General features: G+C 36.7%; 1 protein-coding gene across 4 annotated transcripts in view; it reads right to left on the bottom strand.

Moving 5' to 3' along the window:
* The window catches only part of TBC1D5 (TBC1 domain family member 5), a 463871-nt gene that overhangs the window by 284252 nt on the left and 159397 nt on the right, over positions 1-20222 (bottom strand). For all 4 annotated transcript variants that reach the window (XM_090284379.1, XM_090284381.1, XM_090284378.1 and 1 more), the window contains one exon: positions 32-163. In XM_090284379.1, the coding sequence (XP_090140505.1) occupies positions 32-128 (97 nt within the window). In that variant the 5' untranslated portion in view covers positions 129-163. The remainder of the gene's footprint in view (positions 1-31; positions 164-20222) is intronic.

The following is a 20222-nucleotide window of genomic DNA, read 5'->3' on the forward strand; positions in this document are numbered from 1 at the left end:
ACCGCAGAATGTGTCTGCACACAAAACTCACCTCCTGTCTTGTTTGAGTAACTCGACAAGGGGTCAATGCCCACTTCTTGTTCTTCTGGCTGCAGAGGATGTCTAGTTTCAGATAAGGAATGATACATCGTGAAAACTGGACAGTGTCAGCAAAAGTGGCTACCTGGGAGATAAAAAACACAGAAAAAAAATGATAAATATTTTTCTTTCTGCTACAACTGGGAATAAATACAAAACTAAGTGATTAAGTGTGCATTACAGACATTAACAAGTTTTTTACAGGTTCCAGGGACCGTTGCTCCACACTGGTAGCATGTGCAAGCAAATGAGAAAGTGACATTAAATTTCCATGTCAGCAATTTCCAAATTGGAACTTCATTGGTCACCTTTACTCAATGTTCAATCACATTGTCAATGAACTGCACAAAAAGTTGAATTTTAAGTTAAATTATTATCACACTGGTAACATCCTTTTGTTTAATTGCCAAAATAATACGTATTTACAATAGAAACTTTCAAAATATAGAAAATACAGTAAACTGAAATCATAATTGTAGTAGCTAAAAGTATTGCAGTTAACATTTCAGTTTATTTTATATACCCGTCCTGCCTTTCTTCTGGGCACTTAAAATATATACATTTTTAATGTAATCCATCATGCTAAACATACTGATTATATAAATTATTGTGTTTTCCTTTCCATAAAAAATCTATTACCACTTCCATTGCATCCCTAGTATTCCATTATATAGCTATAACAATTTATGTAACCAATTCCCTATTAGTAAACAATTAGAATTTTTTCAGTTATTCAACATTATAAATAGCCTCGTAAGTTTAGTAATATCTGTTCCACATCCATGATTATTGTCTTAGGATAAATTCGTGTAAGTGTAATTGTTGGACCCAAACATATATATATTTTTAAATAAGATTTTGTGATAAATTCTTGGCAAATTTTGCTCTAGAAATACTTGTACACAATTCATCTCCATGGAGCTTCATAACAATGAGATCGGTAATTCCTTTGGGGGGGCAGTGCGACAGTCAGATTTTGTTTTGCATTTGCTTGGTAACTAGTGAGGTTACTGAAGACTTCGCATGTTTGCTCTGACATTTGTTTACTGTCTTGTGTGGATGGAGTCTATTATTATGATTGATGTAATGATTTTGAACATGCTTTTAAATATTAAGGATATTAAACCTTTTTCATATGATACATATATTTTTCTCAGACTGCGTTTGTCTTCAAATTCTGTGGCATTGTTGTGATATAAGTAATTTTTTCATTTTTATGCACCCAAATATATAGCCTCCTTTATGGTTTCGGTCTCTAGCTTACAAAGGCAAGGTTATATAAATAACCACCTATTTTTCTTTTATAGTTTTGACGGTTTTCCTCCTCAATTCTTATGTCTATAAATAATTCCAATTTACACAAAGTTTTTTTAACTAAATTATTTTTGAACTTTCAAGGTACACTAACAGAAGCAGAGGGTTTGGCAAAACTAGGGAAAACCATAAATCCTAAATGCATAAATCTAGACAGTTGTATTTGTTTTTGTGCAAATCAATCAACATGTACCAAATATTTAAAATTGTTAAAGAAGGAACATCAGGCCCAAAATGAAGTCACTTGTGCTAAACCCCTCAGCAGCAAACCAAGACTTAATTCCTCACTTAATTGCAATTTCAGCTACTCCCAGGAATGTAATCTTTAACCAGTCAATCTGGAATTACCTGATTAGCACTAGTGAGGTAATCCCCAGTAAGTACAACTTGGAGCTCTGCTCTATTTGATAGATGGGATGCTGCCTGGCTTTTGAATCACTGGATAAAACTGATCCTCAAATTTACTCTGTTGAATTTTTGATATTTAATACTATACAGAAGGAATTCTGGGGAATATAATCTAGACGAGAGCAGAAAATGTAGATGATCAGTTATATTATAAAACCAAACCTGAGAAATTTTGCCTAAGTCCTCTGTTAGGGAGAAGTAAGGATTGCAAACTCAAATGCCTAAGAGGTTCAGAGAAAAAAACCTTATTAATTATAGTTAACATCTACTGAGCAATGAATATATGCTAACAAAAACTCATCATTTCATCCTCCTAACAATGCTGTGACATATCTTCATCCTTTTCATTTTACCAAAAATGAAATGATGTATAGAGAGATTAAGTAATTTGTCTACAGTCACATAATCAGTAGGTGTGGAAGCCAGCATTTGAACCCATCCTGTTTGAGTCCAGAGCTCACATTATTTATCCTACACTACATTTGACTTCATTAGTCAACAAGACAAATAGACAAGTTATAAAACAAGGGAGTATAAAACATAGGGTCTGTGAATTGGAACATGCTTTATTCTACTTCAACTTTTTCAAGACAAGTTAGAAATTCAGAATTTTCTGTGAAATCTCTTTACTTGTGTTGGCAAATAACTTAAATTTTAAGGAAAAAGAACTATGAAACAAAAACACATTTTGAAATTGTATCTCGTGCACGGGCAACTATTTAATGTAAGATTCATGTTCTCTATGGATTTCATTATACTCTTAAAAATATAAGAGTAAACATTTAAAAACGCATATTCCAAGTTAAATACCAGATTTCCTTAAGATTTCTTTAATCTCCCATAACATATATTCATATCATTACCTTAATTTCTTATTTTATAGTATAGTATGCTTTCACTGTTACAAACTTCATATACCTAAAGTATACAAATAAGGGGACTTCATATATTCTATGAGAAATAGACAAATGCAGAGCAAACTAATAGTAAAGTATATTTTTCAAAGGATATAAAAAATCTTTCTAAAGCTGAAATACTCTACAATGTAATAATGTTTGGACATTCATGTAAGATGCTCAAAAGTACTTAATGTTTTTTCTTGACTCTTAAGAGAAAGTTAGGTTCAAGAAATTGTTTGATTTTAGCTTTAATAGTAATTCTTTATAAAATGGTAGGTCTACAGTAATACCCAATAACCACAATACAAAATTCACCAAATACAGATACCCACTATATTCTAATGTTATTTCTATAGATTAAAACAATCACTGAAATGCTTTTATAATTAAATAAAGACAACTTGATGAACAGTAATAATGAATTAATATGAAGAAATTTGATGAAAAAACATGGACAATATTCTTTTCTCTTAATTATAAATTTAAAATAATAATCTAGTTCAAAAGTAACTTATTAGGTAGGTGCTGCTTTGTTTTTTTGTTTTAAATACAAAGGGCTATTTTAGTTTTCTAGAATAAAAAATAACTGTTAGTTACTGCTATTGTAATTACCTTATAAAATCACAATATAATGTTGCTTTTAAATGTGAAGTAATTTTCTTAAGAATTTTCCAATTTGAGTTTTGTGACTACCAACAAGTGAAATTATTTGATTACGACAAAGCAGAATATTAAAGGTTTTTAAACAAATGAATCTATATTTATTTTACTCACTATCATGAATAAAATTTTACTATAAATATTAGGCCACATGAAAATATTTGATAAAAATTCAAATAAAGAATTCAAAAATTTTAGTCTGATATTTCAAGATAATCACTATAAAAGTGAAAATGCCATAAACATTTGAAACTCACAATAGATCATTACATTTTATATTTATATTACAAATTTAAACTTCTATATTTGATATACTTTAATCTTCTCTACATAGAATGTAGATTTAGAGAAAAGCATATAATGACCAAAATGTAAATGACTACTCAAATCTCTACTTGATGGGTTTCAGTTTTCTTAAATAATACCAACCTGTCTCTAGAATTTCCCTGCTTGACAAAAATAGTACTTAAAGTATTTTCAAAAATATAGGCAACTTTATTTTTTCTAATTCAGAAAGTACGGCAATATACCTTCCAATACCTGAGAAAGAAAATAGCGTATTCTTTGCTATACTTACTATAAATAACAGTTCCTGCTTTACATGAACTTAAAATACAAAACCCCTCAAAACTCGTTGTGCAATATGGCCTTACTGCTATCCTGGTTACAAGAATTGGCACATTAGGCTGAAACTGCCATTTAAAATCCAAAGCTAATCCTAAAGACTATAGACAGTTATATTGGCTTCACAAATCTTGCAGTATTAAATCTTAAGATAAAAGTGATCTGTCTGAAAAAAGAAAAGTCTTGTGAAATAGTATTTAATGAAAGATAAGCGTTTGGCACTAAAGCTTAGAATACAGTTTTAATATACATTAAATGGAATTTCAAAACAACAGTATTTTTCATGTAAACTGAAGCAATACAAGTTCCTAAGTGAAATTTCAATCAGCATTGTACAGACAAAACATGTTAGTTGAATAAAATTTTCTCTTTTAAAATGGCATCATATAATCAAAGCCTCTAGGAAAAAAAATGTATTCCTTCTGAACCTGAAGGTCTATGTATTTCAGCTTGTATTCATTCTTTCACTGTTTCTAATACAGAGGCTTAGAATTAGCATTCCAAATTGTGTCTTCTAAAGACATCCATATTCAGAGCTCATATAAGCATACTTCATTCATTTAAATTATTGACTGGTGGTAAACTTAAAATCTAACACAAATGACAGAGTAATATTACTTTACATATTATTTTTTTTAAAAAGCATATCAAAGAGTTTAAATAAACCAATTCCAGAGCACAACTATAAAAGAAGGAGAGGATATATAGCCTGAATAAGTATCTGTTACAGGAGCATGCATTTACTATGATGGCTATATAACCTAAAATATGATATTTTAGCTATAAAACCTAGAAACCTTGATAGAAGCTATATTTTCATAATTAAGAGACAGAGTAACTGAATTATAGAATTGACAAACTCTTTATTTAGAAATGTTGGTAGCTAGTAGTAAATTTGATTGTGGAAGTAATGATGTTCTAAAGTCTTACTTATAAGGGAGAGAAGGAGGGAGCAAAGGCGGAAGGAAGAAAAAGAAAGAAAAAGGAGGGACAGAAAGGAGGAAAGGAAGAGAGGGAGGGAAGAGGGAAAGCACAAAGAAAGAGAAAGAATTAAGTCCCATTTTTAAATTCTGCCATCTTTAATGCAAGAGGGTTACATTGGACTTTAAATAAGTTAATTAAGTATTAAAATCAATCATCTGAAAGTCTTAATATTTAATATTGGTTAGATTGTATATCAAAGTAGTTTTATTATTTATTTACTCCAAACCTTTCCAGAATACTTCATCTGACAACAGGGGTTCTGTTTCTCACAAGATAAATGCATTTACAATGCCTAATAAATTATATATAAAAGCATTTGTCTTAATACATGTCATTCAATATTAAATATCACCCATTGGTAAAATCCTAAAACCCTAATTCATTTTTACCAACCACACAATTATGCTACTCAAGTGTTGTCTATTAAAGAGGTATAGAATTACAATAAGGTTCTACATACTCAGCATAATAATTTTAAGAAAATTAAAACAAATTTAATCCTTACAATTTCCAGACTATCAGAACAAGATGTTTAAGGTAAGCAATACACTATATAAATACTAAATGTATAAACAAGATACCTAATCAGAAATATGTAGGTTATAACATATGAAAGGTTTATAGGTGGGCTTAAATACTTTATATTACAAAATAAAAATATATTTGGCCTTTCAATACTCAAATGCTATAAAGTCATAGAAAGTGGCACTTGGGACCATATACACCAAGAAAACAATCGAGCATTATAAAGAGTTAAAGTGGCCAACAGAAAGTCCTCCACAGTGTGGCCTTATAAAGCTTCAGATTTCTCATGAACAGATGCTCAAGATCCAAAATTGGGAAAGCAGCTCAGCTGAGTGACCAAACCTTTTGTTATTATCCAGCCACAAAAATGGTATTTCCAATCACTGTCCCCACTTTATATAGACACCACCTCTAGCTATTAAACTATTCAGTTGGGTTTTCATAAAATCAAGGTAGCTATAATAAGCAGTTAGGAGTTCAGGAAGAATGAGCAATATTTGAGAAGAGAAAACAATAATAATAACTTGTCCATTTATATTAAGCTGATGATGTTATTAAGAATAAGAAACAGAAACAAATGACCACTCTTGTTATAACAATCAAATCAAACATTTTGTCAAAAAACTTCCCTTTGGTGCAAACCAGAGGGGTGTGGGAGGCCTGGGGTGTTTTCAGAAGCATATGACCAAAATGTGGGAGATCCTTCTAAAAGCTCATGTGGACAGACATTTATTCCTTGGCTATTAGTAAGTTGTAGGGCTAGAAAACCCAAAGACACTTTATTAAAGATAGCACTTTTAATTTAATAATAACAATAATAGCAAAAACATAGCATTTATTAGGAAGTAGGCACTGTTTAGGCGCTTTTACATATAAACAAATTTAAACCTCAGAACAACTCTGTGTGGTAGATTCTATTATCTCCTTTTATGATAATGACACCAGGGAAGTAACTTATTTAAGGTCACACAATCATCAGTACCAAAACCACCTCAAATGACATAACAATGACTTAATAAATGTCCTAAGAAAGATTAATCCAGGATTTAGAAGATAAAGTTTTTATTGTTATAATGCCATGCGAAGTATTATAGTTTACTTTTCTACCGTGCAACTTCTTCAAAATCTAGGATTATAAATGTAATAGGCCCTTTATAAGTTGCAAGGTATATGTGCCTTCCCAAATCACCCTCTGACAGTAAATGCCTATTTAGTGAGAAAATAACAAGTAAGCTATGAATGCAAGCATAATTTATATATGCTTCAGCAAAATTATCACTTATGAATAAGTCACACTGGACCTTTGGAATCACTATGCAAGAGTCAAAATTGGGAATGATTGTATTACCAAATGCTATAGATACACATTACACCAATCTCTGCAGTACCAAGTAACATTACTGGGGGAAGACAAACAGCTAAGCAGCATGTTCTGATGCTGTCCAGTCAAAAGGAGCTTTTTGCAGCCCTGGCCATCATGGCTCAGTTGGTTGAGTGTCATCCCACAAGGCAAAGGGTTGCCAGCTCGATTCCAGGTCAGGGTACATGCCGAGGCTGCAGGTCCAGTTGGGGCATATGTGAGAGGCAACGGATAGACGTACCTCTCACACATCGATGTTTCTCTCCCTCTCTTTCTCTCTTTCTCCCTCTCTTTAAAACTAAATAAACAAAATCTTTTTTAAAGTACCTTATTACATAAAAATATGTACACTTTCCTCCTTCCACAATTTTATTCATACCTCTTTCCTCCTGATTTCTAAATCCACATTTCCTATCCACATTCCTAAATCCTATTTATAATTTGAGAACCCAGCTTTTCTTCTGTGGACTAATGCCAGAAGTACTTTCCCCCTGGTCTTCTATAGCATTATTTTCCTCACTGTGATATATACACCACAGGAGCCTGCATGACGGTATCAATCAATAAATGACAGTAGTTACAGTATGAACAACTGTTTGCTCTACTTTTCTGTCAATAGCATTAGTATAGAGTCTTCTTACCGACAAAAGGTATGTAATGGGAGACTTCATTAGACAGTTAATATTTTTTATTTAAGTATTTGTTTTACCTCTGGAATCCGACCACTCCCGGCACCCTGATCCGAGTATTCATCTCTCACCTAAATTCTTGCAACACCCTACTAACTGGTCTCCCAGCTTCCATTCTTCCTTGCTGTTGCAAACACCCTTGATTGCCTTTCCAATAAAACCCAAGTTTTGTTCAGGCCACATGCTCCCAGAGATACCCAGGGGATGAGTCATAATTGGTCTAAACCAATCTTGACGGTCCCAATTTCATGTGCCAGATTGGTTGGGATAAACCATTCAATATGAATGGAAGTCACCAGGGGCTTCTAGAGGTTTTTCCCTCAACAAAGATGTACACTCTTAATTGCAGTGGATTGATTAGTCTATCCTAGATTCACCTTACCTCTAGCCTTCTTGCTATATGTAATATTAGAATCTTTACTGTATAACTCAATTGAAATTTTCTGTTACTGCCAACTGAAATTAGCCTAACCTGCTACAAGTTATTACCACATAGTATCCACTGCAATTTTTTTCATTGTAAATCATGTCTCAACACACCTAGCAGAAAATGCAAACTCTGTGAGGAGGCCCTAAATCCAGGCCTATTTTTAATCCTCTGTTTACACTGTCCCCCTGCCCCCTCAGTATGCTCCATCCACATAAGACTTTTCTATTTCTTAAACAAAAGTACAGCTCATTGCCACTTTAGGTTTATGAACATCTCCATTTCCTTTCCTGAGAATATTCTGTCAATTAATATCTAGAAAAAGTCCAGCCATTGTTAATATAACAGGAACGATTTGTGTGACATCCATGTAACCTGGCAGCCAAGACCAGTATACTGGAATGTATATGTGTGAACAACTTCGCTGTATTAACTCGGTGGGGGCAACAGATACCATTGAGTGAGCAACATGTGTACTGTTTGGCCATTACAATAAAAATGACTGAGCAAGTAGAGTAACAAATCTGTATCAAATTTTGCATTAAACTTGCACATTCCTCTGCAGAAACTATTCAGAAGGCCACAGCTATGGGCAACTGGTAACTGGAAGCTTCATCATGACTATGCCCCGCTTATGCATCATATGTTTTGCAGTTTTTTTGCAAAACATTACATCATCCAGGTGACTCTGCCCCCCAGTAGCCCAGGTTTGGCACCCTGTGACTTCTGGCTTTTCCCAAAACTAAATCACCTTTGCAAGGAAAGAGATTTCAGACAGTTGATGAGATTCAGGAAAATAAGACAGGGCAGCTGAAGGCAATTGGGAGAACGATGTGAGGTCCCAAGGTGCCTACTTTGAAGGAGACCAGGGCATCACTGTCCTATGTACAATGTTCCTTGTATCTTGTACCTTCTTCAATAAACGTCTCAATTTTTCATAATGCATGGCTAGACACTTTCTGGACAGACCTCATATGCTCAAAATCAGGTCAGTGGAGAAAGCTTTTCCTGGAGCATATCTAATCCACTGGCATATCTTATTGATTCCGCCTTCAAAATAAAGTCATGAATCAAACTGTTCTGTACCATAATCACACTCATTCAGATTACTGCTACACCTGGCCGGGACTATTAATTGCCTCCATGGGTCTCCTTGTTTCCAATCTGGCCATATACCATCCATTTACTCACAGCAACCTGAGTGATTGATCCATTTAAAATTTACCTCAGCTCACATCTCACTGCGGCCCAAAACTTTCCAATGGCTTCTCATTTCACTCAGAATAAAATACGAAATCTTCACAGAACTCTACATGATCTTGCCTCCAGCTACTGCTTTGATCTTTCATCCTACAACTCCCCTCCTTGACAGGCAAGCCCTCCAAATGTGGCAGCCAAGTTCTTGCCACAGGGACCTTTGCGCTTTCCTGGTCCCAGAACACTTCCCTCAGGTATCCATATGGCTCTCTCCTCCACTGCCTTTATGTCCAGGCTCAAATGTCGCTGTGTTTGTGAGGTCACCCATGACCACAGGACCACACTCAGCAAACACCCCACCCCATACTCTTCATCCAATTATCCAGATTTACTTTTCTTATAACATTTATCACAACCTAACATGTTAGCACATATTACATATTCCATCACCCCCTTTTATCAGTTATATGAAGACAAAGGCTTTATTTTACTCACCATTATATCTCCCATATCTAGAACGTACCCTTATTGTTTTATATGGCCTTCCTGATAACAATTTGAAAGAGTCCAATAAAGTACAATGAGAGCAAAGATAATTGAATCCAAGTTAGAGTATTAATTTAAGTAAATTTATCAAGAATTCCTAGGTAAATGCTAGGGATGTATATTAGCACAAAATAAATGTTAAAGAGATTAGAATTAAAGATATTTGAGAAGACAGATCCTATAAAACAGACTAGAAATGAGGTAATTAAGATTTTCTAATAATAATTACTTTAAAGAACGGAGGACGGGTCCCTCTAGATTAAGAATCTGCCCCAGACCCAGGGCCCTCTCTTGGGAAAGCCCACGGCAGCTGAGCAAACACCTGGATTGTGCCGCTACTCACTACTTAGCATCACAGGATGAGAGAAGAGAGTGTAAGCTCCCTGTGGAGCAACAGGCTCTCAGACACTCCCTCCACCCACTCTCAACATACTTCTTACTTCTGCCATCTTCACTCACCACATCCTAAATAACATGGGAAACTATTATATTGAACCTTGCCCTTTGGCTAGAAATCCTCCCCTTTTCCACTGAAACCAGGGAAGACCAAAGACAGCAAGAAATCTGTGCACCCAGCCCGTGATCTGTGCTCTGAGTCAAGCCTATACCTTCACAGGAAAAAGAACCCACTTCTCGTTCGGGGCTGGAACTTGAGATTATCTCTTAACTAAACTAGTACAGTGGGTGAGACTGCCACAAACCCTTGCATTTCAACTATAAATATTTAGATTTTAAGAAACTCCTGAAAGACTAATAACACATTAATTTTTATACAATATGCAACCCTTACAAAGTTAACCACCCATCAATGAATAACAAAAAGACCATTTTCAGGTCAATGATGAGAATATGTCATAAACCAATGATTGAAATTAATCAAACTTATTAAGTTCATGAAAAAGTTAGCCACTGAAATTTCCAAGTATTCTTATGTATAGTGCCCACCCCACCCCCCAAAAAAGGAATAGTATTTCAATGATAAAAGTAGACGTTGAAAGTACTTAGCATAACATCTGGTTTATATTTGACATCAAGTAGATGATATCTTGTGGCTAATCTTTTAAGTAAATTTTATTAAAAATACACATACACAAACACAAACAAGATATCCTATATAACTAACTCTATGTCTACCGTTTTGAAAGATATTTTTACTTTTATTTCAATTAACTATTTGCTCTTCAGAAAAAATTAAATTCTAAATCAAGGATGGCATTTTGTAATTAAAGACAAATTTTATCTATTTGTTAATTTCATATAATACTTATCTCATGACTGAAATGAGGATTAAATAAGATCATGTGTGGGAATACATACTTAAAACAACAGTGGAACCAAGATTCATTGTTATAGTTTACTGACAATAATAATCAATATTTGAAATCCTTCATAAGACAGCAGATGTATGAGTGACTACATCCTTTGATGTTTCCAAGGTATACTGATAACTGAAAGGTGGTGCAGATTGTAAGTAGAGAGTAAGAATTGGCTAGAAGAGGGGAGGAAGGGCACTCTTGGCAGAGGAAAGGTCATGTGCAAAGGCTCAGAGGACAGATGTGCACGCACATTCCATTCAAAGTTGCAAGGAGTCAGGCTCAGTTCAGTGGAAAATCAGGCTCAGGGAGTAGGTAGGCAAAGGCTACACATAAAGCATGGCTTAATAGCTTATACATCACACCTAAGATTCTGAGCTGTTTCTTAAGGGCAGGGGAAGCCACTGAGTCCTTTAAGTAAAGAGGAGGAAACGCCTGCTGCTTCCCCAAGTTTAATCTTTCTTCAGCTATAACAACCTCATTACCTCAGAACTTCTATATATGTGTCTGCTCTGCCTGGTACTACTTTCCTCACTTTCTCTGCCTAACTGACTGCTACCTGTTCTTAAAATTCAGCTCAAAAGTCCCCTTCCCTCAACATCCCTTCCCTCAACGTGATTCAGATGCCTACTTACCTCACGTGTAACTCCACACTAATGTTAACCTTTCTTTAAGATAATGGCTGGTTTTCCACTCACGTCTACTCTTTCAAATGATAGGGGGTATGTTTTACTCCAAGGTACTAGTAAACAAGAACTTGTAAAAATCAATTATTCAACTAATCGATAAAACCCAAAAGACATAATATAGTTACATTCCCAAATACGAGGACTGAGTTAAACTTTTTCCTACACACAAGCATACCAATTGAAATGCTTTAAATGCACCTTGGAGTACGTTGTAAGAACAAATATCACCTTAGATTACTTGTTTGAACTACAGGAACTGAGCTATCCTCCACACTGTTTAATATAACCTAAAAATCTCACTTGTAACAATTACATATTGAACACCTACTAGGGGCCCAGTACTATAGCACTGGTCCTCATATCAAATGCAAATTCAATAAACAGTGAGCTTAATTTTTTATCCTACTTGGTGAAAATCACCACCATGATATTTCATGTTACAGCAGCATTGAAATGTGGTACGTATTCACTTTCAACCATAACTTTGGACATTCACATCAGATAACAAACTAGATTACTCAGAATGTTTTTTTTTTCCATGAAATCAAAAACCTTTTTGAAATGTCAGTCTTGAACATCGTAAAATTATACAGAATGATGAGGAACCAGACTTATAGTGCATATAAATACGAGAGCAATATTAGGCTGCATTTAATTACCAGTTCAAACAACAACCTGATCTAACCTTTGACAAGTAAAATAAATGTTCTGAATAATTTAACTAAAGCAAACATTTGCTGTTAATGCTAGCTAATTACAGTAAGAGCTGGAAAGAGAAGCAGAAGAGAGATGACGAAGGGAAGAGAAAGGGAGATAAAAGGTTGAGATCTGCAACTATTCATTGAAACATGATTTTTTCAATGAATCTAATTCACATAAAAGGGCAAACTCCGTAGAACAAAGTTGCTTCATAAATACTCAGATAAAGAAACATTACAGATAATTATAGAGCTCATTCTTTCAGTCAATAAAAATCACCAGATTATCATCGGCACAGGAAAACTAGGTATATATGAATTAGGGTACAATCACCCCCTTCACTCAAGGAGCTCAAAGTTTAGTGAGGAAAAGGCCCAGGAAATGAGTTGCCAGCGTTAGAATTCATAATTAACTGAAATACTCAAGTAATTGAAATAAAATAAAATAAAATAAAATAAAATAAAATAAAATAAAAATAGTGATGCCCAGTTAAATTTGAATTTCAGAAAAACAACAAAAGTAATTTTTAGAACATACTTATACTAAAAAGCATTCATCATTTATCTGAAGATCATCATTATTAATAGAGTAAGGAAAAACTCCAATTCCCCAACTTGATGATATATAAATATACAAAGGTTTTATATAATACAGAAAATAAAAATCATTTAAAATATTAAAACTTAACTATAAAATAATGAATTTGAGTTTCACTGAAAGTAATAAGACTTCAGAGTTTCTCTCAGAATCTTTAATATCTATGTTGATTTTAAGAGTTCCATCTTTATCCAAAAGAGACTAGTGTACATATAACTTCTGTCTGTATGTTTTCTAACACCAAAACCACTTAATGTCCATGTAAGCAGAATGAAATAAATGTAATCTTAAAATGTAAACATTATTGGACCTCAAAATGAGAACAAAGCTGTTTAGATTTTACTTTTATGAGAGGGAACGTTTATAGCATTGACAAAATGAAAGATGGAAAAAAAGAAAAGGCTAATTAAAAAAGAAAAGAAAATACATTGTGCTTAGATAATACCTTGATGTCATAAAACATAAGGGTTCTATGAATACTACTGAAGAATTTTGCAAATCATCAATCCATACTAAAAAATAATAATTCCATGAACTCCATGAAGAACAAATGAAGGTCTAAAACGGTTTGTGAAAAGGTGCAATTAACAAAACAAATAAATACACAAATAGTAATGTGGGTACAAAAGAACTACAGAGGGGCTACACAAACCCCATCTCAACTGCCAGAGAATTTTACTAAAAATATATACCTCCTTCTTCCTGTGTATACACTTAGGCAGAAGCCAGTAGTGTGCAATCACAAAATTTCACTTCATACAACAATAAAACACTTACCAGTACATTATATTAGACAACTACAATTCTTGCCGAACTTATTTAAATAAAATCACTGTATAATTTTTAAAATTTTGATAATCCATGCCTAAACCTCAGTTAACAGTTTAAAAGTAGATGACAAACTTCATGCCATGCTTTGCCATTTGTAAAAAAAATGACACAATCATCTGGAATTACAATGTTCTGTTTATATAGACTGATGCAGACAAATAGATATCTGAAGATTCTGAAATTTTTAAGACCTGAAAATTTTGTCTTAATTTCTAATGGGAATAAAGAATCAAGCATTTTAACGGATGTTATCATAGAGTATTTTTCCTATAAAAATAGAGGTTTTTGAAACCAGGTAATAATTCCCTCCCACCAGTCCAAATATACTCACTTTCACTTAAGTACATTATTACAAAGTCTTCTTTAGCAGAAAGGTTTTTATACTAAAACTTCAAAACTATAAATACATATTTTAATCTCAAATAAAAGATTAAGATGGCCAGTTATTTTGAATGTAGTAGGAAGACATTATCCAAAGTAGTGTGAAGCTCTTAAGTTTTTACTAAATATCTAAGAAAGATCACTAGATTTTTAAGTATGATAACTAAATATAAGTGATCAAAACAGTAAACTTACATAATTTAATTACAAAAAAACATTGGTATGATATTTTCTCTTCCTCATATTTGAGAAACTAATACTTTATCTTCTAATATGATGTAATTACTCATTATCGAATCCAATTGGCCACGTCTCCGCGACGCCATATACAACTCCGCCATTATTGCTTACGGGAAGAAAGAGCGGAAGAACGCTGACTGGTACGAGGCTCACTGGGAAGAAATGGAACCCGTGATCGAGGCTAAGAGGAAGGCCCTACTGGCTTACAAGGTCACGCCCACTCCCAGTACACTTCAAGCTCTACGGGCTGCCAGGAACAAAGTCCAGAAGACCGCCCGCCACTGTGCCAACACCTATTGGCTAAACCTGTGCAGAAGCATTCAGGAAGCCGCCGATATAGGCAACGCACGAGGAATGTATGAGGGTATCAAGAAGGCAACAGGCCCAATCCCCTCCAAGATCGCCCCCCTTAAGTCCAAGACAGGTGAGGTCATCACTGACCAGGAACAGCAAATGCGGCGGTGGACCGAGCACTACCTCGAGCTGTACGCAACAAAGAACACCGTAACAGACACTGCTCTTAAAGCCATCCCAGACCTACCAGTCATGGAGGAGCTAGACACCCCACCTACTGCGGCAGAGCTCGGCAAAGCCATCGACCGCCTCGCTTGCGGGAAAGCACCAGGAAGCGACGGAATCCCTCCAGAAATCCTAAAGAGCGGGAAACCAGTCCTGCTACAGCCGCTCCACCATCTACTCTGTCTCTGCTGGAAGGAGGGTTACATCCCCCAGGATATGAGAGACGCCAACATTATCACCATGTACAAGAACAAAGGAGACCGCAGCGACTGCAACAACTACCGGGGCATCTCTCTCCTCAGCGTCGTCGGCAAAGTATTCGCCCGGGTCGCTCTTGCCCGCCTGCAGACCCTTGCTTCCCGCGTCTACCCAGAGTCCCAGTGTGGCTTCAGAGCTGGCCGATCAACAGTGGACATGATCTTCTCCCTATGCCAGCTGCAGGAGAAGTGTCACGAGCAGCATAAACCACTCTACCTCGCCTTTATTGACCTCACGAAGGCGTTTGATCTGGTCAGTCGAAGCGGACTCTTCAGCTTGCTACGGAAGATTGGCTGTCCACCACATCTGCTTGCTGTGGTCATGTCCTTTCACGACAACATGCACAGCACGGTGTCCTACAACGGCGCAACCTCTGAGGCCTTCCCAGTCAGCAGCGGAGTAAAGCAGGGCTGCGTCCTCGCGCCTACGCTGTTCGGAATCTTCTTCTCCATGCTCCTCCAATACGCCTTTAAGGACTGCAGCGAGGGTGTCTTCATTCACACCAGATCCGATGGCAAGCTCTACAACCTGGCCCGTCTACGAGCCAAGACCAAAGTCAAAGAGGTGCTCATCCGTGAGATGCTCTTCGCCGACGACGCAGCTTTGACATCACACTCCGAAGAGGGACTCCAGCAGCTAGTCACTTGCCTTTCCCACACATGCAAGGAGTTCGGACTAGCCATCAGCCTGACGAAGACGAATGTTATGGCTCAAGGCACGGGGACTCCCCCATGCATCACCATCGACGGATACACCCTGGAGGTTGTCAACGACTTCACTTACCTCGGGTCCACCATCTCGAGCTCTCTGTCAGTCGACTTGGAGGTCAACCGGAGAATCGCCAGGGCAGCCACAGTTATGGCCAGACTGAACCGGCGAGCGTGGAACAATTCCAGCCTCACTGAGAAAACCAGACTGCGCATCTACCAAGCCTGCGTACTCAGCACTCTCCTCTATGGCAGCGAGACGTGGACCACCTACGCAAGGCACGAAAGGAAACTCAACAGCTTCCACATGAGGTGCCTGCGACGCGTCCTGCATGTCGCCTGGCAGGATAAGGTCCCCAACACCGAGGTGCTGAAGCGAGCCAATATGAGCAGTTTGCATGCAGTTCTTAGCGAGAGACGCCTCAGGTGGCTCGGCCATGTCAAAAGAATGGATGCAGGCCGTATCCCCAAAGACCTCCTCTACGGCGAGCTAGCAGAAGGCAAGAGGATGACAGGGCGCCCAAAACTGCGGTTCAAAGACATCTGCAAAAAGGACATGGCACAATGCTCCATCAATCTCAACACATGGGAAGTTCAAGCAGACGACCGCCTAGCCTGGAGGCTCGCGGTCAGGCAAGGTACGTCACGCGCGGAGGCTGCGCGCAACGAGGAGGCGGTCCAGAAAAGATCGAGGCAGAAGCAGCGTCAACAGCAGCAACAACGGCCATCTGCCTTCACCTGTACCAAGTGCGGCAGGGATTGTCACTCCCGAGTCGGACTGCACAGCCATTCTCGGCGGTGCAGATAGACTCTCAGGAAGCTACGCCATCGTCTCTCGAGACGGACGGCTGCCGACGACGACGACTCATATAGTACACACATCCTCTTGGAACACCAGTATTATTCCTTACAGAATCACTCTAGTAACTTACTGACATAAAAACCTTAGCACCAAAAAAAAAAAAAAAAAAAAGAAAGAAAAAAGAAAAGGGAATAGAAATTAATCTATATTCTTTAGTTATCATAATAGTAGAATTTAATACTGGCCATAGTGACTTAAACTCTTGACTCTCGCGGTCAGGCAAGGTACGTCACGCGCAGAGGCTGCGCTCCACGAGGAGGCGGTCCAGAAAAGATCGAGGCAGAAGCAGCGTCAACAGCAGCAACAACGGCCATCTGCCTTCACCTGTAACAAGTGCGGCAGGGATTGTCACTCCCGAGTCAGACTGCACAGCCATTCTCGGCGGTGCAGATAGACTCTCAAGAAGCTACGCCATCGTCTCTCGAGACGGACGGCTGCTGACGACTACATCTTCAGATGAGGGAAAGGACTGAGCATTTAGGCCATCCAGTCAGGACCTTCTTCAGAAAACAGCCTTTCCTCAGAGAGGTTAAGAATAAAGGTACCTTGGCTGGTGTGTGTCAGTGGATTGAACTCCAGCCTGAGAACAAAAAGGTCACTGGTTCAATTCCCAGTCAGGGCACATGCCTGGATTGTGGGCCAGTTCCCTGGGTAGGGGCATGCAAGAGGCAACCACACATTGATGTTTCTCTTCCTCTTTTTCTCCCTCCCTTCTCCTCTCTCTAAAAATAAATAAAATCTTTAAAAAAAAACAAACAAACCAAAAAACTTAAAAAAAAAAAAGAATAAAGGTAAATATCAGTCCTAGAAATAATATCAAGATGTGGTACATTACAAGGAGGAAGATAGGGTGTCACCACAGAAACTTAAACATGATCATTTTAAAAAATAATAAGTATAGTAAAAGAAGAAAAACTAAGTGCCACAAAAGGGCATCTAGCCAGAGACAGTCCTCAAGAAGCTGCCTGTATTTTTGGAGAAAATTAATCAATAAAGTTAGAGAATCATATAAGACAATAAAATGCAGTGTTAAATTAATTTTATTTTATTTTATAAAGTCTTTAAATCTGTGATTTTCTTACATATGCATGGTTCTGCTAGGGCCACATTCAAAATGACTAACATATTTTGTTCCACTCCTACACTCCTATTTTTCTAGACATTTAGGTAGATCTACAGGGAAGAACAAAGAAAGGAAATTTGTTTATGCCCTGCTCTCTTAATATATACATCAGTAAGCACCCAAAGCCAGAAAAAATACACTGAAGTACTGTAATATTCTGTGCAAAGGCCAGATAGTTACTTGGGCACTTATGAAACCAAAACAACTGGAAATATAAATATTTGATAATACATGAATTATATTTCAAGCAAGCAACAGTTAGTTAAAAATATTAAGAACAGAAAAGGTTGTCCACATTGTCGGACTGTCTTTCAGTCTCCAATTCTTAGGCATCTTGAACATTTCCATCCATGTCTCTCTAGCCTTCTTAGACCTCCCTAACCTAAGCCACCATCATCGGGATTCCTGTTAAAACCTCCTGACAAGATTGCCCAGGATTCTTCTCGTGACTCCCCTCACTCAAGATCCCTTCATGCAGAGTGATCTTTAAAACAATAAATCTAATCATGTCACTCTCCCTATTTAAAACCTTTCAATAAGTTATCACTCAGGAGTTGAAATTTCCAACAAATCTACAAGGTCTTATGTGATCCCTGGCCAAATGTCTGGTTTCTTTTCTCACCACTGTCTCTGGGCTCTTTGGCCTCTAACTACACTTCCTATGAACTCCCCAACTGATCAGCTCACTCCAGCCTCAGAGCTGTAATTAATGTAGGCTCTTCCTTCAGCCTGCAACAACTCTGTCATCTTTTGTCTCAGGAACAAAACTTAAATTTCACTTCCTCAGTGAGGTCTTCCTTGATACTCTCCTCCTCTCCCAAATTAGGTTTGTTGTCTTACATACACCCTGAAGCCCCTCGCTCTCTGTCACTGTGCTTAATGTAACCGGATGAGAGGAAGAGATGGGGGGAGAGATGCAGTTACAGGGAGACTGTGTGTTTACATACGCACATATATTTTAAAGGTTTATCACCACCCCTGAATTCATGAGTGCAAGGAATATGCCTTAGCATACAAAAGACACTTATTAATATTTGTGGAAATAAAGTGATGCAACAATGACATTTCCTAAAAGAAGGTAATTCAGATGAAAAGTTAATTGTACATTTTTATTTTTAATAAATCTAGTTTGCTTTAAAAATAAGTATAAATTGATGCAACATAAAAAGCATATCATTCAATGGGAACAAGTATAAAAAAATACTCTGAAATTAAAAATACCAACCACCTGGGCGGGGTGTGTTGATGGTTACAAGTAAACTTATCAGGAAAGAAAAACTAACGAGTTAATTTCTATCTCTTTAGAGGGAATGATCACAATTTAGTTTTAAGTGACAAAAAACACAATATTTACAGTCCACCAGCAGCTTCTCCCATTCTCTAGTTCCCTAAGACATTCTTATATATTTCAAAACTAGGCATTAAATATCATCCGCTGACCAAACTTTTTACCTAAAATACTTATATTTTCTTTTCTTTTAAAAAAAATCCTCACCAGAGGACATTTTTTCATTGCTTTTTTAGAGAGAGAGGAAGGAGGTAGAGAGAGAGAATGAGATAGATATCGATATGAGAGAAACATCAATTGATTGCCTCCGCATACGTGCCCTAACCAGGGATCAAACCCGCAACCTTTTGGTCTATGGAACTATAATCCAACCAACTGAGCCATATCTCCCAGGGCTTATATTTTCTTGAAAACTAAGTGGACAAAAACTTCCCGCAATATTTACCTAAGTTCTAAAACGTTCTCATTTTTTAAAAGAAGTCAATTCCTTTTCTATATTCCCATAACTTCCAAATCTGTTTCTATCTACAATTAAATGAAATTATTTAAGACCAAATGCTAGCTTATTTAACCTGTCAATGGCAGTTTATTTTTTTTTTAAAGCAAAAATATCCAAGCTTGGAACAAGATTAAAAAGTATCAATTTAATTAATTAAATTCAAGACCTTAGGCTGTTGCAGAGTAAATGACAACTACTGAAGGTCAGGAGCTCCTAGCCCAGTGTCTGGTATATCAAATCCTAATAAGAAAGAATGGAAAGGGAGGATGAGCATGTGAAGGAGATGGGAAAGAGAACTTTTGGCACATTAACTCATACAATTTCTGCTTCATGAAACACAGGGCAAAGCAAAATCTCTTCTTTTATTCATTAAAAATACTGCCCTTCCTAAAAACTATTTTAGTCAGAAACTGTTAGTGGTCAGATTGAATAAGATAAATGTAATAATAGAGTCAGTATAAATAGACTGTGAATTGTCTGATATGTGTGTGTGTGTGTGTGTGTA

Source organism: Furipterus horrens, unplaced genomic scaffold (assembly GCF_987537825.1).
Source record: "Furipterus horrens unplaced genomic scaffold, mFurHor1.1.pri manual_scaffold_7, whole genome shotgun sequence".
Lineage (NCBI taxonomy): Eukaryota > Metazoa > Chordata > Mammalia > Chiroptera > Furipteridae > Furipterus > Furipterus horrens.